At 39.8% G+C, this 14,039-nt stretch overlaps 1 protein-coding gene across 3 annotated transcripts in view; it reads left to right on the top strand.

Annotated features, from left to right (window-relative positions):
• Positions 1-1,576: 1,576 nt before the first annotated feature.
• Positions 1,577-14,039, top strand: part of TRPC1 (transient receptor potential cation channel subfamily C member 1) — a 65,121-nt gene continuing 52,658 nt past the window's right edge. For 2 of the 3 annotated variants that reach the window (XM_047100082.1, XM_047100083.1), the window contains exon 1: positions 1,577-1,815. In XM_047100082.1, coding sequence (XP_046956038.1) covers positions 1,641-1,815 — 175 coding nt within the window. In that variant the 5' untranslated portion in view covers positions 1,577-1,640. The remainder of the gene's footprint in view (positions 1,816-14,039) is intronic. The other variant, XM_047100084.1, reaches the window with a different exon arrangement.

Genomic DNA, 14,039 nt, shown 5'->3' on the forward strand with positions numbered 1-14,039 from the left:
ATAGAGCAAATCAACCTGAATAGAATAGGAAGTACTTCCCTCAAATATAAGATATTCTGAAGTAAATTTATGTATTGGCTTTAAAAACCTAAAGCACCAAGGGCACAATTTTGATTTTTGTATAGTTGTTGTGAGAAGCAATAAGAATTATTCAAGAGATATAATTTGTAGTTTTACCCCCTAGTTTTAAAGGTGAAAAAATCTACTTTTTCAAAGCAGTTTAAGACGAATTTTTAATGTTTATTTTTGAGAGACACAGAGAGAGAGAGAGAGAGAGAGATGGGGGGCGGGGAGTAGAACGAGTGGGGAAGGGACAGAGAGAGATAGAAAGGGAGACATAGAATCCGAAGCAGGCTGGGCGCTGTCACCCCAAAGCCAGACTTGGGGCTCAAACCCACCAACAGTGAGATCATGATCTCATGACCTAAGCGGAAGTCAGACGCTCAACGATTAACAGACAGCTACCCAGGCGCGCCCCCCCCCCCGCCCCCAGCCTCGAATCTGCTTTAAATAAGTTTGCTTTAAAAATAATTATTCAGGTAGGTAGTACTTCAGTTAGCGCTTCAGTCAGCTTTTGCTCAACACACATTTATAAAATCAAATTTATAAATGTGAAGACAAACCTCTGGAAGGACTGTAATTAGAGTAGATCCTAAAAATATGCTTATCCAATGGTTACGGGTTGGTACACGTGAATTACATGTGAATAAAGGTATACCATCAGGAATGTTATGCCAATTTTATATCACAGACAAGTTGTTAAAAAATAGTCTAGAAATCAGTATAGCTAGCCCAAACACACAGACAAGGTCAAGTCCGGTGGCGTGGCCAGGCAGAGGACCCAAACACGAAATATTCAGACAATTCCATAGGCGGGATCGACTAAACGTTAAGTCGTCAGAGGCTCAATTAACCATACCCATGCGTATTTATGTGCAGCAGGAGACGGTAAATTACCTCAAATCAGAAACCCAGGTGTGGGGAGGACGCACTGGGGTCTTCGCCTTTTCCTTAGCAATTAGAAGCCTTCAGAGGCCGCAGCTGACAGACGAGGAACGGGGGGCGGGACGCAATAGACCCCGCCCCCACGACAGGCCCCGCCCACCACCGAAACGGCCCCGTTGTCGTCGCTATAGCGGAGCGGAAGATGACGTGAGGAGAGTCGCGAACATCTCCAGGCGCAGCTGGGCTGGCGGTTCCCACATCCCGGGAGCCCGACGTGCGCAGAATCGCTCTAGGAGCTCCTTTCCCACAGATCTCTCATCCTCCTCCCGGGCCGGGCCGCCCCCCGCGCGGCCCCTGCGGCTCCTGGCACGGCCCCGCGCTCGGCTGCCGCCCTGGCGCGCGCCACTCTGTCGTCCCCGGAGGGGCGCGGACCGGCTCGGCCCGGGCGCCGGAGGCTGGGGAGGGGGCGCTGGCCCCGGGGCCGCGCATGCGCCGCCGCCAATCTGGGGCTGTCGGTGGAGGGCGAGTGCTGGTTTCGAGGGGAGGCGACGCCCTTTGGGGCCAACGGGCCGCGCGCTGAGGCGGCTGTGGGAACGACTCATCCCTTTTCCAGCCCTGGGGCGGGGCTGGGGTCGGGGTCGGGGCTGGTGGGGGCCCCGCCTCCGTCTCCTGGCCTGCCCCCTTCATGGGCCGCGATGATGGCGGCCCTGTACCCGAGCACGGACCTCTCGGGCGCTTCCTCCTCCTCCCTACCTTCCTCCCCATCCTCCTCTTCGTCGCCGAACGAAGTGATGGCGCTGAAGGATGTGCGGGAGGTGAAGGAGGAGAACACCCTGAATGAGAAGCTTTTCTTGCTGGCGTGCGACAAGGGTGAGAGCTAGGCCCCTTTCTCCACTTCAGGGCGCCCCTGCCCTGCACACCCTTCACCCTCTCCCCAGCCTCACTTTGGGGCACTCTTTCCTCACGCGCCGAGCGTCTGTACCCGCCGCGCCCGTTGTCTCGCCCGGGCCGCCCGGCGCCGCCTCTGAGAGTGGAGCTGGCGGGCGGGAGCAGCCGGCGAGCAGCCCTCCGAGCGCCGCACCTGGGGCGGCGGTTCTGGCCGTGGCCTCCCTTTGTGGGGTTCCGTATTTAGGTAGCGATGTGGGAACCCAGACCCTCGGGTTTTAGCCCCCGCCTCTGCTACTAACCCCCTGAATGACTTGGTCTCCCTCTCGGGGCTTCTGTTCTTTCTCTCTGGAAGCCCAGAGGGTTTGTCTAGTTTTGGATCTTCTAGTCCGAAAATTCCATGACCTTGTTTAAGGTTCCTCGTGTTTATGGGCTCTCAGCCATACTTGTATTATTTAGCTTCAGCCACCCAGTGCCTTGGTGTTCATTGACTGTTGAATGGCATTCGGTATGTCAATATCCTAGGGGGAGATAAAGACAGGCGTGGAGAAATTATGCCTTAGTGCCAAACTTTTTTTTTAATTTACGGAACTTTGTTCGTGCTTTTCATTGGAGAAGAAAGTTTATTGCTCCTGAGTCGTCTTCGGGGAAAAAATGGTAGTGCAAAACAATTACAGGGCAAAAATGTGAAATATGTTTAATGAGTTTTCTTTAAAAAGAAAATAAAAACCTAGAAATCAGTTGTTTTTATGGCCATAATAAAATCTCTTCATTTAAGCATGCTTTCTGTTGGTACGTATAATAATAGGAATGGGAAATTGCCCTAAGACAGCCTTTATTTCCTACATGTAAGAAAGAGCTGTGATTTTTCTCTTTCTAAATTTATTAAGTTGCCTTACAATGGCCATGCTCACTTAGGCACACTGTTTAGGATCATGCACACTTCCAAAACATAAACCCAAAGAGCAGCTTACACTGTGAAAGGATTAACTACAGAGGATTTTTTTTTGTCTGTGTGTATGAGCGTGTTTTTAATAAATCACAGCCTCTCTAACCTCTTACCACTTTTGAAATAGGATTTTATTTACACAACTTTTTGAAAACATTGACATGTAAACAAAGTCTACCTATGTGTGTTGTCAGACACTTTTACGTTCTTATGTAATAGTATTTAATTAGGAAAGCCTTTGTTAAAGTCCACCATGGACACAGCTTTGAATAGTCTTGGAAATGTAAAGAAACATAGGATATATGTTTATAACCTCACAAAAGTCATTGTCGATTATGTAAAGTTACTTAGTATTACTGAAGTGGGTTATCTGAGTTCTCTTCCCTCAAGGATTCTCCCGAGAGGGGAAGGGACAAGATTGTGTTATACTAGAATGAGTAAGTGGCTGCTGCATCTACCCCAGCTTACTGAGCTGTGGTTATTTTAAAGCAAGCAAAGTATGTCAAGAAAGGGCATTTAATGTTGCTGTCAAATTGAGGACAGAGGAATGCCATATGTGGTTGGAGTAAGTACTTATATGTATATTTAGAATTATTGCATGGTATACCTCAAATTAAAGTTTTAATATGTAATAGTTTTGAAGCCTATCTAGTAGTGTCAGTTGAAATAGCTTCCAATTCTTTGTCAGTTTCCCATTTTGTAAAATCATTAAGATTCTTGGGAGAGGTTTGGATTTTTGGGGCTGGGGTGAAAAGTAAATAAGCATGCTTTTTTTTTCCCCCTCTATAATAGAGACAAAAAAAATTTTTTTTTGCTTATCCCAAGCAGGCTCCATGCTATCAGCACAGAGCCCGATGCCAGGCTTGATCCCAGGAACTGTGAGACATGACCTGAGCTAAAATCAAGAGTCTGCTGCTTAACCAACTGAGCCACCCAGGCACTCCTAGAATTTTTTTAAATGAGTGCAATTAAATAGGTATTTTCTGTTTCAGGTGTGTTAAATTCTTGGCTTAGATTTGGAAAAAATGGCTTAAATTACATATATTTATGGTATGTTTACATTGGAAAAATAAATTGGAGTTATAGCAGTACTTTTTTGTTTACATGTTTGTATTCACTAATAGTGTTAAACTTTCAGTGTACCTGAACCAAATCTAAAAGTGAGAAGTTTGCTGAAGTAGCTATAGCTTCCACTGTTGGAGCTTTCACCAAATCAAATGGCAAACATTTACTAAAACAGCCATCAGGGTAGATTGCATATACTTTTCAAAGATGATTTCATTTCATCCTGACAACCCCATTAGCCAAATCTCTTGTTATACCTATTTTACAAATGAGGAAAATGAGGCTTAGCAATGTTTTAAAATCACTTTGCCCAAGGTTACATTAGCTAGGAAATGGTAGAATTGAGATCTATATTGAGCCTCCACTCTTAGCCACTGTGTTACATTAATCTAGTTGTAGCTGAATGAATGAAAATAATTTGTATTAGAGAAGACATCTAAATTTGGACTTGTTAGTTAATGATTAAACTTGCTCTCCTATGAATGTTTTATAAACCTTGTTTCTGTGGATTCTATTTATCCAATAAAAGTAAAAAGCTTTAATAGCGCTAGAACAGATCCATTCTAGAATATCTATATTTATCTTCCTTTTCATTTAGCAATCCTACTCTACATGTACAAAATGATTATAATATATTCCACTTAGGGAGAATTCCTAAAAGATAAAGTGGTCATTGTGTATGTTAGTGGGTGGGTGGCTTTTTGAAACGTCTGTACAGATTGAAGAGCAAAGAAAAAACCTAGGAAAGAAAAAGATTTTATGTTTGATTTTATAGTTTGTATAGCTGGCTTTTATGTAAATGAGCTCAATAGATACAGGCAAGTGCTGATCAGGTAGTGGCTACTTAATAGTGGCTGTTATTTATCTTGAAAGTAGGTCAGAAGCATGTATCATTGGTTCTTTGTGTAAAATTTAGAAGAAAAAGTCAAAGTTCCTGTACCAGTGACATCAAGTTAAGTCTGTTCTCACCTTCCCCCGCCCCCCACCCCGTCCCTAGTAAAATTCTCAGCAAGCACACTCATATTCTTTATAGACAGAATGCTGCAACTCAGGTGAAAGTTAATTGAAACAAGGGCTGGCTATTTTATGAAATACTAAGCAAGATTCTTATCACCTGCCCCTTTCCTCTCTCTTTGAGAGTTAATGTGATAATGAGCCACTTTTATTTGTGGAGCCTGTGGTTTACTCAGGCCTGCTGGCTGGAGAAAGGGTTAATTTCTTTAGGCTCTTTTAATGAAACTGGAGAGGATGGTAGCTTTTAGTATGCATTCATGAGCTACGCATGTATTAACCCTTTAATGTGCTGACGATCAGTTCTTATGCAGAAAAATGGAGTGATGAAAAGACCTTAGTCTGGATTCATTCCCTGTCAGCTTCCCATGAAGGGTATTTTCAGGAAATTCTATGTGCAATTAATGAGTCAGGATGCCCTTCTTGAAATTTCAGTATGGGGGCACAGGAGGGATGGAGAGAGCTGTCCTTGGGCTCAATCTAAAGTCTTGGGTCACCTTTGTGATAGGATTTTGCTGCATTGTGTGGGAGGGCGCCTTGATGACTGAATGCTTACATGAACTTTGCATACGTTTGGGCTAAGCATGCTTTTAAGATGGGTGACATTTTTGGGAGAAGTAATACCAAGCTGCCGTATTAATAACACCTTAATATATTTAATGGGGCTTTTTTTTTTTTAGCTATTTGATGTAAAATAAATTTTATATAAACTCATAAAGGATATAAACTAAAGTTTTATTCAACTTGCAGCATCACTGTGAATTGGGTCTCAAGTCATGTACCAGACTCTCATTACAAAGTAAACATTGCTTCTAATTGTTTTTCTAATGGATTCAAGAATATACTGTTAATAATTCTTAATTTATCAACTCACTATAAAAAAATGTATCACCTTCTATCGTGTATAATTTTTTCCTATAGCAGATTGAAGCTTTTTTGCCAGATGATATTCATTATCATTAATAGTCTTCATTAACAGTCATAAATGGCTAAGAAATTACAGTAATTTCTTTTTTAAAAATATTCAAACATACCATATATATGAGTATCTTTAATTTTGAAGGTTTCACTTATAACAATATGATTACAACTCATGGGGGGCATCTATGATAAATAGTGGGGTTTGCACATTTGGGTAAAACTACATTTTTTTAATAAGTTTATTTTTAGAGAGAAAGAGAAAGAGAGTGCATGTGCACGTGCCTGAGTGGTAGAGGGGCAGAGAGAGGGAGAGAGAATCCCAAGCAGGCTCTTCACTGTCAGCATAGAGCCCGACTTGTGGCTCGAGCCCACGAACCATGACCATGAGATCATGACCTGAGCAGAAGTTGGATGCTTAACTGAATGAGCCACCCAGATGCTTCTGGGGAAAACTACATTTTTAAGTCATCTCCACTGTAAAAGTCTTGTGGGTATTTTATTTTTTTAAGATCTGGTTCAAGCTTATTTGAAGTTTGCTATAGAGTTAACATTTTAATCAGTGTTGTCACTATTTGTATTTATAGATCCAGTAACTGAATTTGATCATGTCTTTGTATTTTTTTACTTCGTCATTTTTTTCCTTTTAATAAAATCTTTTAAGTGTCTTCAGTTAATAGTTCAATTTCAATGCTGCTGTTGAGGGGCGCCTGGATGGCTCAGTCGGTTGAGTGTCCAGCTTCGGCTCAGGTCATGGTCTCACACTTCGTGAATTCGAGCCCCACATCAGGCTCTGTGCTGACAGCTCAGAGCCTGGAGCCTGCTTCAGATTCTGTGTCTCCCTCTCTCTCTGCTTCTCCCCTGCTCACACGGTGTCTCACTCTCTCAAAAATAAATAAAGATTAAAAAAAAATTTTAAAGAAGGCTGTGGTTGACACACTCAAAAAGTTTGTTACAGAAACTTGGTTTCAATAGCTTTACAATTTTTTTTGACTGATAAATTCTCCCATACTTCACAACTAACTGAAAATTTGGATACTATAAAATAAACTAAACTGAGCAACATTAATGCTCCCATTTTAGTGATACTGAAATTTACTGTCATATGCCTGAAAATAAAATGAGGTGCTAATGAAGAAAAAAATGGAATCACCTATTCTTAATTGATATTGTAATTTTTCTCCACTGTCTTTCTTAAGAGTTTAAGTTGGCCAAGGTGAATTTGTTGCTAAGGATTCATGAATTACTCTGGTATTTATATACTGTTTCATTTTTATTTATTTATTTATATTTATTTTTTTTATATAATTTATTGTCACATTGGTTTCCATACAACATCCAGTGCTTATCCCAACAAGTGCTCTCCTCAATGCCGATCACCCACTTTCCCCTCTCCCCCACCTCACCATCAACCCTCAGATTGTTCTCATTCCTTAAGAGTCTCTTATGGTTTGCTTCCCTCCCTCTGGGTACCTTTTTTTTCCCCTCCCTCACCCTCATGGTCTTCTGTTAAGTTTCTCAAGATCCACATATGAGTGAAAGCATACGATAACTGTCTTTGTCTGACTGACTTATTTCACTTAGCATAATACCTTCCAGTTCCATCCACATTCCTGCAAATGGCCAGATTTCATTCTTTCTCATTGCCAAATAGCATTCCATTGTATATATAAACCACATCTTCTTTATCCATTCATCAGTTGATGGACATTTAGGCTCTTACCATAATTTGGCTATTGTTAAAAGTGCTGCTATAAACATTGGGGTATGTGCGCCCCTGTGCATCAGCACTCCTGTATCCCTTGGGTAAATTCCCAGCAGTACTATTGCTGGGTCATGAGGTAGTTCTGTTTTTAATTTTTGAGGAACCTCTGTACTGTTTTCCAGAGTGGCTGCACCAGCTTGCATTCCCACCAGCAATGCAAAAGAGATCCTCTTTCTCCTTATCTTCGCCAACATCTCTTGTTGCCTGAGTTGTTAATCTTAGCCATTCTGACAGGTGTAAGGTGATAGCTCAGTATGGTTTTGATTTTTATTTCCCTGGTGAGTGACGTTGAGCATCTTTTCATGTGTCTGGCCATCTGGATGTCTTCTTTGGAAAAGTGTTTATTCATGTCTTCTGCCCATTTCTTTACTGGATTATTTGTTTTTTGGGTGTGGAGTTTGGTGAGTTCTTTATATATTTTGGATACTAACCCTTTATCCAATATGTCATTTGCAAATATCTTTTCCCATTCCTTGGGTTGCCTTTTAGTTTTGTTGATTATTTCCTTTGCAGTGCAGAAACTTTTTATCTTCATGAGGTCCCAACAGTTCATTTTTGCTTTTAATTTCCTTGACTTTGAAGATGTGTCAAGTAAGAAATTGCTGTGGCTGAGGTGAAAGAGGTTTTTTTCCTGCTTTCTCCTCTAGGGTTTTGATGGTTTCCTGTCTCACATTCAGGTCCTTCCTCCATTTTGAGTTTATTTTTGTGTATAGTGTAAGAAAGTGGTCGAATTTCATTCTTCTGCATGTGGCTCTCTAGTTCTCCCAGTACCATTTGTTAAAGAGACTGTCTTCTTTCCATTGGATACTGTTTACTGCTTTATCAAAGATTAGTTGGCAATGCATTTGTGGGTCCAGTTCTGGTTCTCTACTCTATTGCATTGGTCTGTGTGTCTGTTTTTGTGCCAATACTATACTGTCTTGATGATTACAGCTTAGTAGTAGAGGCTAAAGTCTGGGATTGTGATGCCTCCCATTTTGGTTTTCTTCTTCAATATTATTACTTTGGCTATTTGGGGTCTTTGTGGTTCCATACAAATTTTAGGATTGCTTGCTTTAGCTTTGAGAAGAATGCTGGTGCGATTTTGATTGGGATTGCGTTGAATGTGTAGATTGCTTTGGGTAGTATTGACATTTTGGCAATATTTGTTGTTCCAATCCATGGGCATGGAATGTTCTTCCATTTCTTTGTGTCTTCTTCAATTTTCTTCATAAGCTTTCTATAGTTTTCAGCATACAGATCTTTTACATCTTTGGTTAGGTTTATTCCTTGCTATTTTATGGTTCTTGGTGCAGTTGTGAATGGGATCAGTTTCTTTATTTCTCTTTCTGTTGCTTTGTTATTGGTGCATAAAAATGCAACCAATTTCTGTACGTTGATTTTGTACCCTGCAACTTTGCTGAATTCATGTATCAATTCTAGCAGACTTTTGGTGGAGTCTATCGGGTTTTCCATGTAGAATACCATGTTGTTTGCAAAAAGTGAAAGTTTGGCTTCATCTTTGCCAATTTTGATGCCTTTTATTTCATTTTGTTTTCCGATTGCTGATGCTAGGACTTCCAACACTATGTTAAACAACAGTGGTGAGAGTGGACATCCCTGTCGTGTTCCTGATCTCAGGGGGAAAGGCTCTCAGTTTTTCCCCATTGAGGATGATATTAGCTGTGGGCTTTTCATAAATGGCTTTTATGATGTTGAAGTATTCCTTCTATCGCAACTTTCTTGAGGGTTTTTATTAAGAAAGGATGCTGTATTTTGTCAAATGCTTTTTCTGCATCTATTGACAGGATCTCCTAGTTCTTTTCTTTTAATAATGTGATGTATCACATTGATTTGCGAATAGTGAACCAGCCCTGCAGCCCAGGAATGAATCCCACTTGATCATAGTGAATAATTCTTTTTATATGCTGTTGAATTCGATTTGCTAGTATCTTATTGAGAATTTTTGCATCCATCTTCATCAGGATATTGGCCTGTGGTTCTCTCTTTATGCTGGATCTCTGGTTTGGGAATCAAAGTAATGCTGGCTTCATAGAATGAGTCTGGAAGTTTTCCTTCCATTTTTATTTTTTGGAACAGCTTGAGAGGGATAGGTACTACCTCTGCTTTAAATGTCTGGTAGAATTCCCCAGGGAAGCCATCTGGTCCAGGACTCTTATTGGGAGATTTTTGATAACTTATTGAATTTCTTCACAAGTTATGGGTCTGTTCAAATTTTCTGTTTCTTCCTGTTTGAGTTTTGGTAGTGTGTGGGTCTTTAGGAATTTGTCCATTTCTTCCAGGTTGTCCATTTTGTTGGCATATAATTTTTCATAGTATTCCCTGATAATTGCTTGTATTTCTGAGGGATTGGTTGTAATAAATCCATTTTCATTCATGATTTTATCTATTTAGGTCCTCTCTTTTCTTTTGGAGAAGCCTGGCTAGAGGTTTATCAATTTTGCTTATCTTTTCAAAAAGCCAACTCTTGGTTTCATTGATCTGTTCTACTGTTTTTTGGACTCTGTGTTGTTTATTTCTGCTCTGATCTTTATTCTTTCTCTTCTGCTGGGTTTGGAGTGCCTTGCTGTTCTGCTTCTAGTTCCTTTAGGTGTGCTGTTAGATTTTGTATTTGGGATTTTTCTTGTTTCTTGAGATAGGCCTGGATTGCAATGTATTTTCCTCTCAGGACTGCCTTCGCTGCATCCCAAAGTGTTTAGATTGTTGTATTTTCATTTTCATTTGTTTCCATATATTTTTAAATTTCTTCTCTAATTGCCTCGTTGACCCATTCATTCTTTAGCAGGATATTCTTTAACCTCCATGCTTTTGGAGGTGTTTCAGACTTTTTCCTGTAGTTGATTTAAGCTTCATAGCATTGTGGTCTGAAAGTGTACATGGTATGATCTCAATTCTTTTATATTTATTGAGGGCTGTTTTGTGACCCAGTATGTGATCTATCTTGGAGAATGTTCCATGTGCACTCGAGAAGAAAGTATATTCTGCTGCTTTGGTTGTTGCTAAGGATTCACGAGTTACCCTGGTATTTTATATACTATTTCATTTAATTTAATTAATTTATTTATTTATTTTGTTTATTTATTTTTAAAGATTTTATTTTTATTCTCTACACCCAATGTGGGGCTTGAACTCACAACTCCAAGATCAAGAGTCAAATGCTCCACCAACTGAACTAGCTAGGTGCCCCCAATACTATTTCATTTTTTTTAATGTTTATTTTTTAGAGAGAGAGTGAGTATGTGTGCATGTGCAGGCAAGCAGGGGAGGGGCAGGGAGAGAGGGAGACAGAGGATCCGAAGCAAGCTCCATGCTGATAGTGGAGAGCCCGATGTGGGGCTCAAGCTGGCGAATTGGGAGATAGTGACCTGAGCCGAAGTTGGATGCTTAACAGACTGGGACACCCAGGCGCCCTAATAGTATTTAATTTTTTTAAATTGCTATCTAGGACTCACTACATTGTTTTTATGACTGCTGGTGGGGTTGCAGCCTGCATTTTGGAAAACATTAGTCTAGAAAAATCATACTGAGTAAACAGGAGAGTTGCATAAGGTTAATGGAGAATGGTTGTGAAGCTCAGGTCCCATAGGGATTAATAAGCCACAATAAAGATTTTGGCACTTATTTGAGGTGCGATGGAAAATTATAACAATCCCCAAGATTTTTTTTTAAATATTTATTTATTTATTTATTTATTTATTTATTTATTTATTTATTTATTTTTGAGAGAGACAGCATGTGAATAGGGGAGGAGCAGAGAGAGAGGGAGACACAGAACCTGAAGCAGGCTCCAAGCTGTCAGCGCAGAGCCCGACGGGGGCTCGAACTCACGAACTGTGAGATCATGACCTGAGCTGAAGTCGGATACTCAGCCAACTGAGCCACTCAGGCACCCCTAAAAATTTTTTTTAATGTTTTATTTATTTTTGACAGAGAGACAGAGCATGAGTGGGGGAGGGGCAGAGAGAGAGGGAGACACAGAATCTGAAGCAGGCTCCAGGCTCTGAGCTGTCAGCACAGAGCCCGACGCGGGGCTTGTGCTCACAGACCGCGAGATCATGACCTGAGCCTAAGTGGAAAGCTCAACGGACTGAGCCACCCAGGTGCCCCAATCCTCAAGATTTTTGAATTGAATGATAGGAATTTTAAAAAGATCAACTCTGGCTGCTGGGTGGACAGTGGATTAAAGGAGTGGGGCTAGAGCAAGGTGGGCAAAATGGCCCACAGGCCAAATCCTCACCACCTGTTTTTGTGAGGCCTGCAAGCTAAGAATAGTTTTCACACTTTGCATTTCAAGTTATTGGGAATGAATCAAAAGAAGAATAATATTTTATAATATGAAAATTATATAAAATTTGAACTTAAGTGTTCACAAATAAAGTTTTGTTGGAACACATTGGAGTTCACCTGTGTACATATAGTTTGTAATCACTTTTCTGCAGTAAGGCAGACTTGGGTATTTGCCCATAAAGCCTAAAATATTTACTCTGTGGCCCTCTATGGAAAAAGTATGTTGACCCTTGTATTAGAAGTGCAAGCAGCTATTATCAGTAAAGAATCTATTGCAGAGTTCAGGAAAGAGATGATAGTGGTTTGGACTAGGGTAGCAGTATACATGAATACAAGGGGATGAGTATGGGAACTATTTTGGAGAGGGGGCTAAGAAGTCTTGCTATTGAATTGGCATATGGGTGGAATTGATTGAAAAGTTATTTTTCCTTTACTGAAAAAGGAACCATCTAGCCAAAAAGTAAACAGATTATGTTGCATTTTCTTCTATATATTATATTTTAAAAGATGAAAGATGCATGTAATTATTAAAAGCAACTTTAATATAAAATGAAAAGTATATATTTGTCTGACATAAAAAGACATTTAAATTGTAATCCTTGCTCTATAACTAGCTTCTTCCTATATATTTTAAATTTACTAATCTCTTTTCTACATATACGCTCATCCTAAATTTTAGGATTGTTCTGGGTTTAACAGTATAGCACATTGTTTTAAATGGCTTGCAAAGGTAAACTTAGGTGGAATACTTAGAAACCTAAACTATAGTTTCCTATAGGTTCTGTGAGTATAGTATGTAATATTTCATTTGCATATGTGTGTCAGCTATCTCAAGGTGGTACTTTTTATTATCTTTAGGGATGAAATTTACTGATTTGGTTTTGATTTTTAAGTTTCTTTTTTCTTGTATAGCCCCCTGAGTATAATGGAAGTAGTCTTTGAAACCTTAAAGCTAGAGTATCTGACATTTGCAATAAATTACTCTTTAAACAGCAATCTAAAGTTTTAAAACGTAGCAGTTGTTTCTGTCCATTTGCTGTACCTACAGTTTATAAAATTTTGTAAGAATTGTATTTATACAATTCTTTATACTTTTCTGGCTCTATCAAAAGGCTGACTAGATAATCTGAAAACCCTCTGCTTCAAGTCACCTAGGAATGCTAGCTAAAATACAACAAACAACCATTTAAATGAACAGTTGAGCTTTCAGGAAGTTAAGGGAAACACTCAGGATCCAAAAGTGAGAAAAAAGACTGAAAAACAGAGGAGTGTCCTTAAAACACTATACCTGTAGCAAAGCTGTAGACGAAGAAAAGAATCCATCCACCAGCACTGGGAGACTACAGAGAAGCTTGTAAGTAAGAATCTGCAGATATAGTCCTGTCTCTTGTTGGCTCGGAGTTTAATATTACCTACTTGGTCCATGAAAACCGAAACTGAGAAATAAATAATGAAAAGGATTGATAGGGGAGCAAAACCTCTGAGTTATGTGGAAGAAACAAACTTAAAACATCCTTGATGTGACAAGCTTTCAAACTAGGTTGCCAGGATTCCCACAGATAAGCTGCATAAAGATGAGTTTGCAATGCTCAATTTAAAAATTCAGAAGACAGTCACCCATTATTGATAATCACTAGGCACAACAAATAGGATTAAATCCTTAAGACCTGATAAGTATCATATAAAAACCATAAAATAAGTATGTTTAAAATGACTAAAATCTTAAGGAAATGAAAACATAAGGAAGTAAAACAAAAGATTTGGAAAGTAATCCAGTAAAACTTAGAGAAAAAAAAAGTCATTAAAAAAATAAATGAGTTAAAGTGATTGAATAAGGAATAAGTGAGATTTGGACACAGTATCAAGAATGCAAGAGAGAGAGCAAGAAAGAGGAAAAATAAGAAATGTTTAGAGACACAAATTGGAATGAGATGATCCAACATAATGTGTGTGGTTTGTTTTTTTTTATGTTTATTTGAGAGAGAGAGAGAGAAAGCATGCACATGATGGGGGGAGGGTCAGAGAGAGGGAGACCAAGGATCCAAAGCAGTCTCTGCATTGTCCCATGAACCATGAGATCATGACCTGAGCCGAAGTTGACGCTTAACCAACTGAGCCACCCAGATGCCCCTCCAAAATAATGCTTAATGGAAGTTCCAATAGAAAACAGAGTAATATGGAGACAGAGTAATATTTGAAGAGGTAATGGCTGAA

This window comes from Lynx rufus, unplaced genomic scaffold, assembly GCF_022079265.1.
Source record: "Lynx rufus isolate CCGP_SWC_20201006 ecotype Redwood Valley unplaced genomic scaffold, mLynRuf1.p SCAF_5, whole genome shotgun sequence".
Taxonomy (NCBI): domain Eukaryota; kingdom Metazoa; phylum Chordata; class Mammalia; order Carnivora; family Felidae; genus Lynx; species Lynx rufus.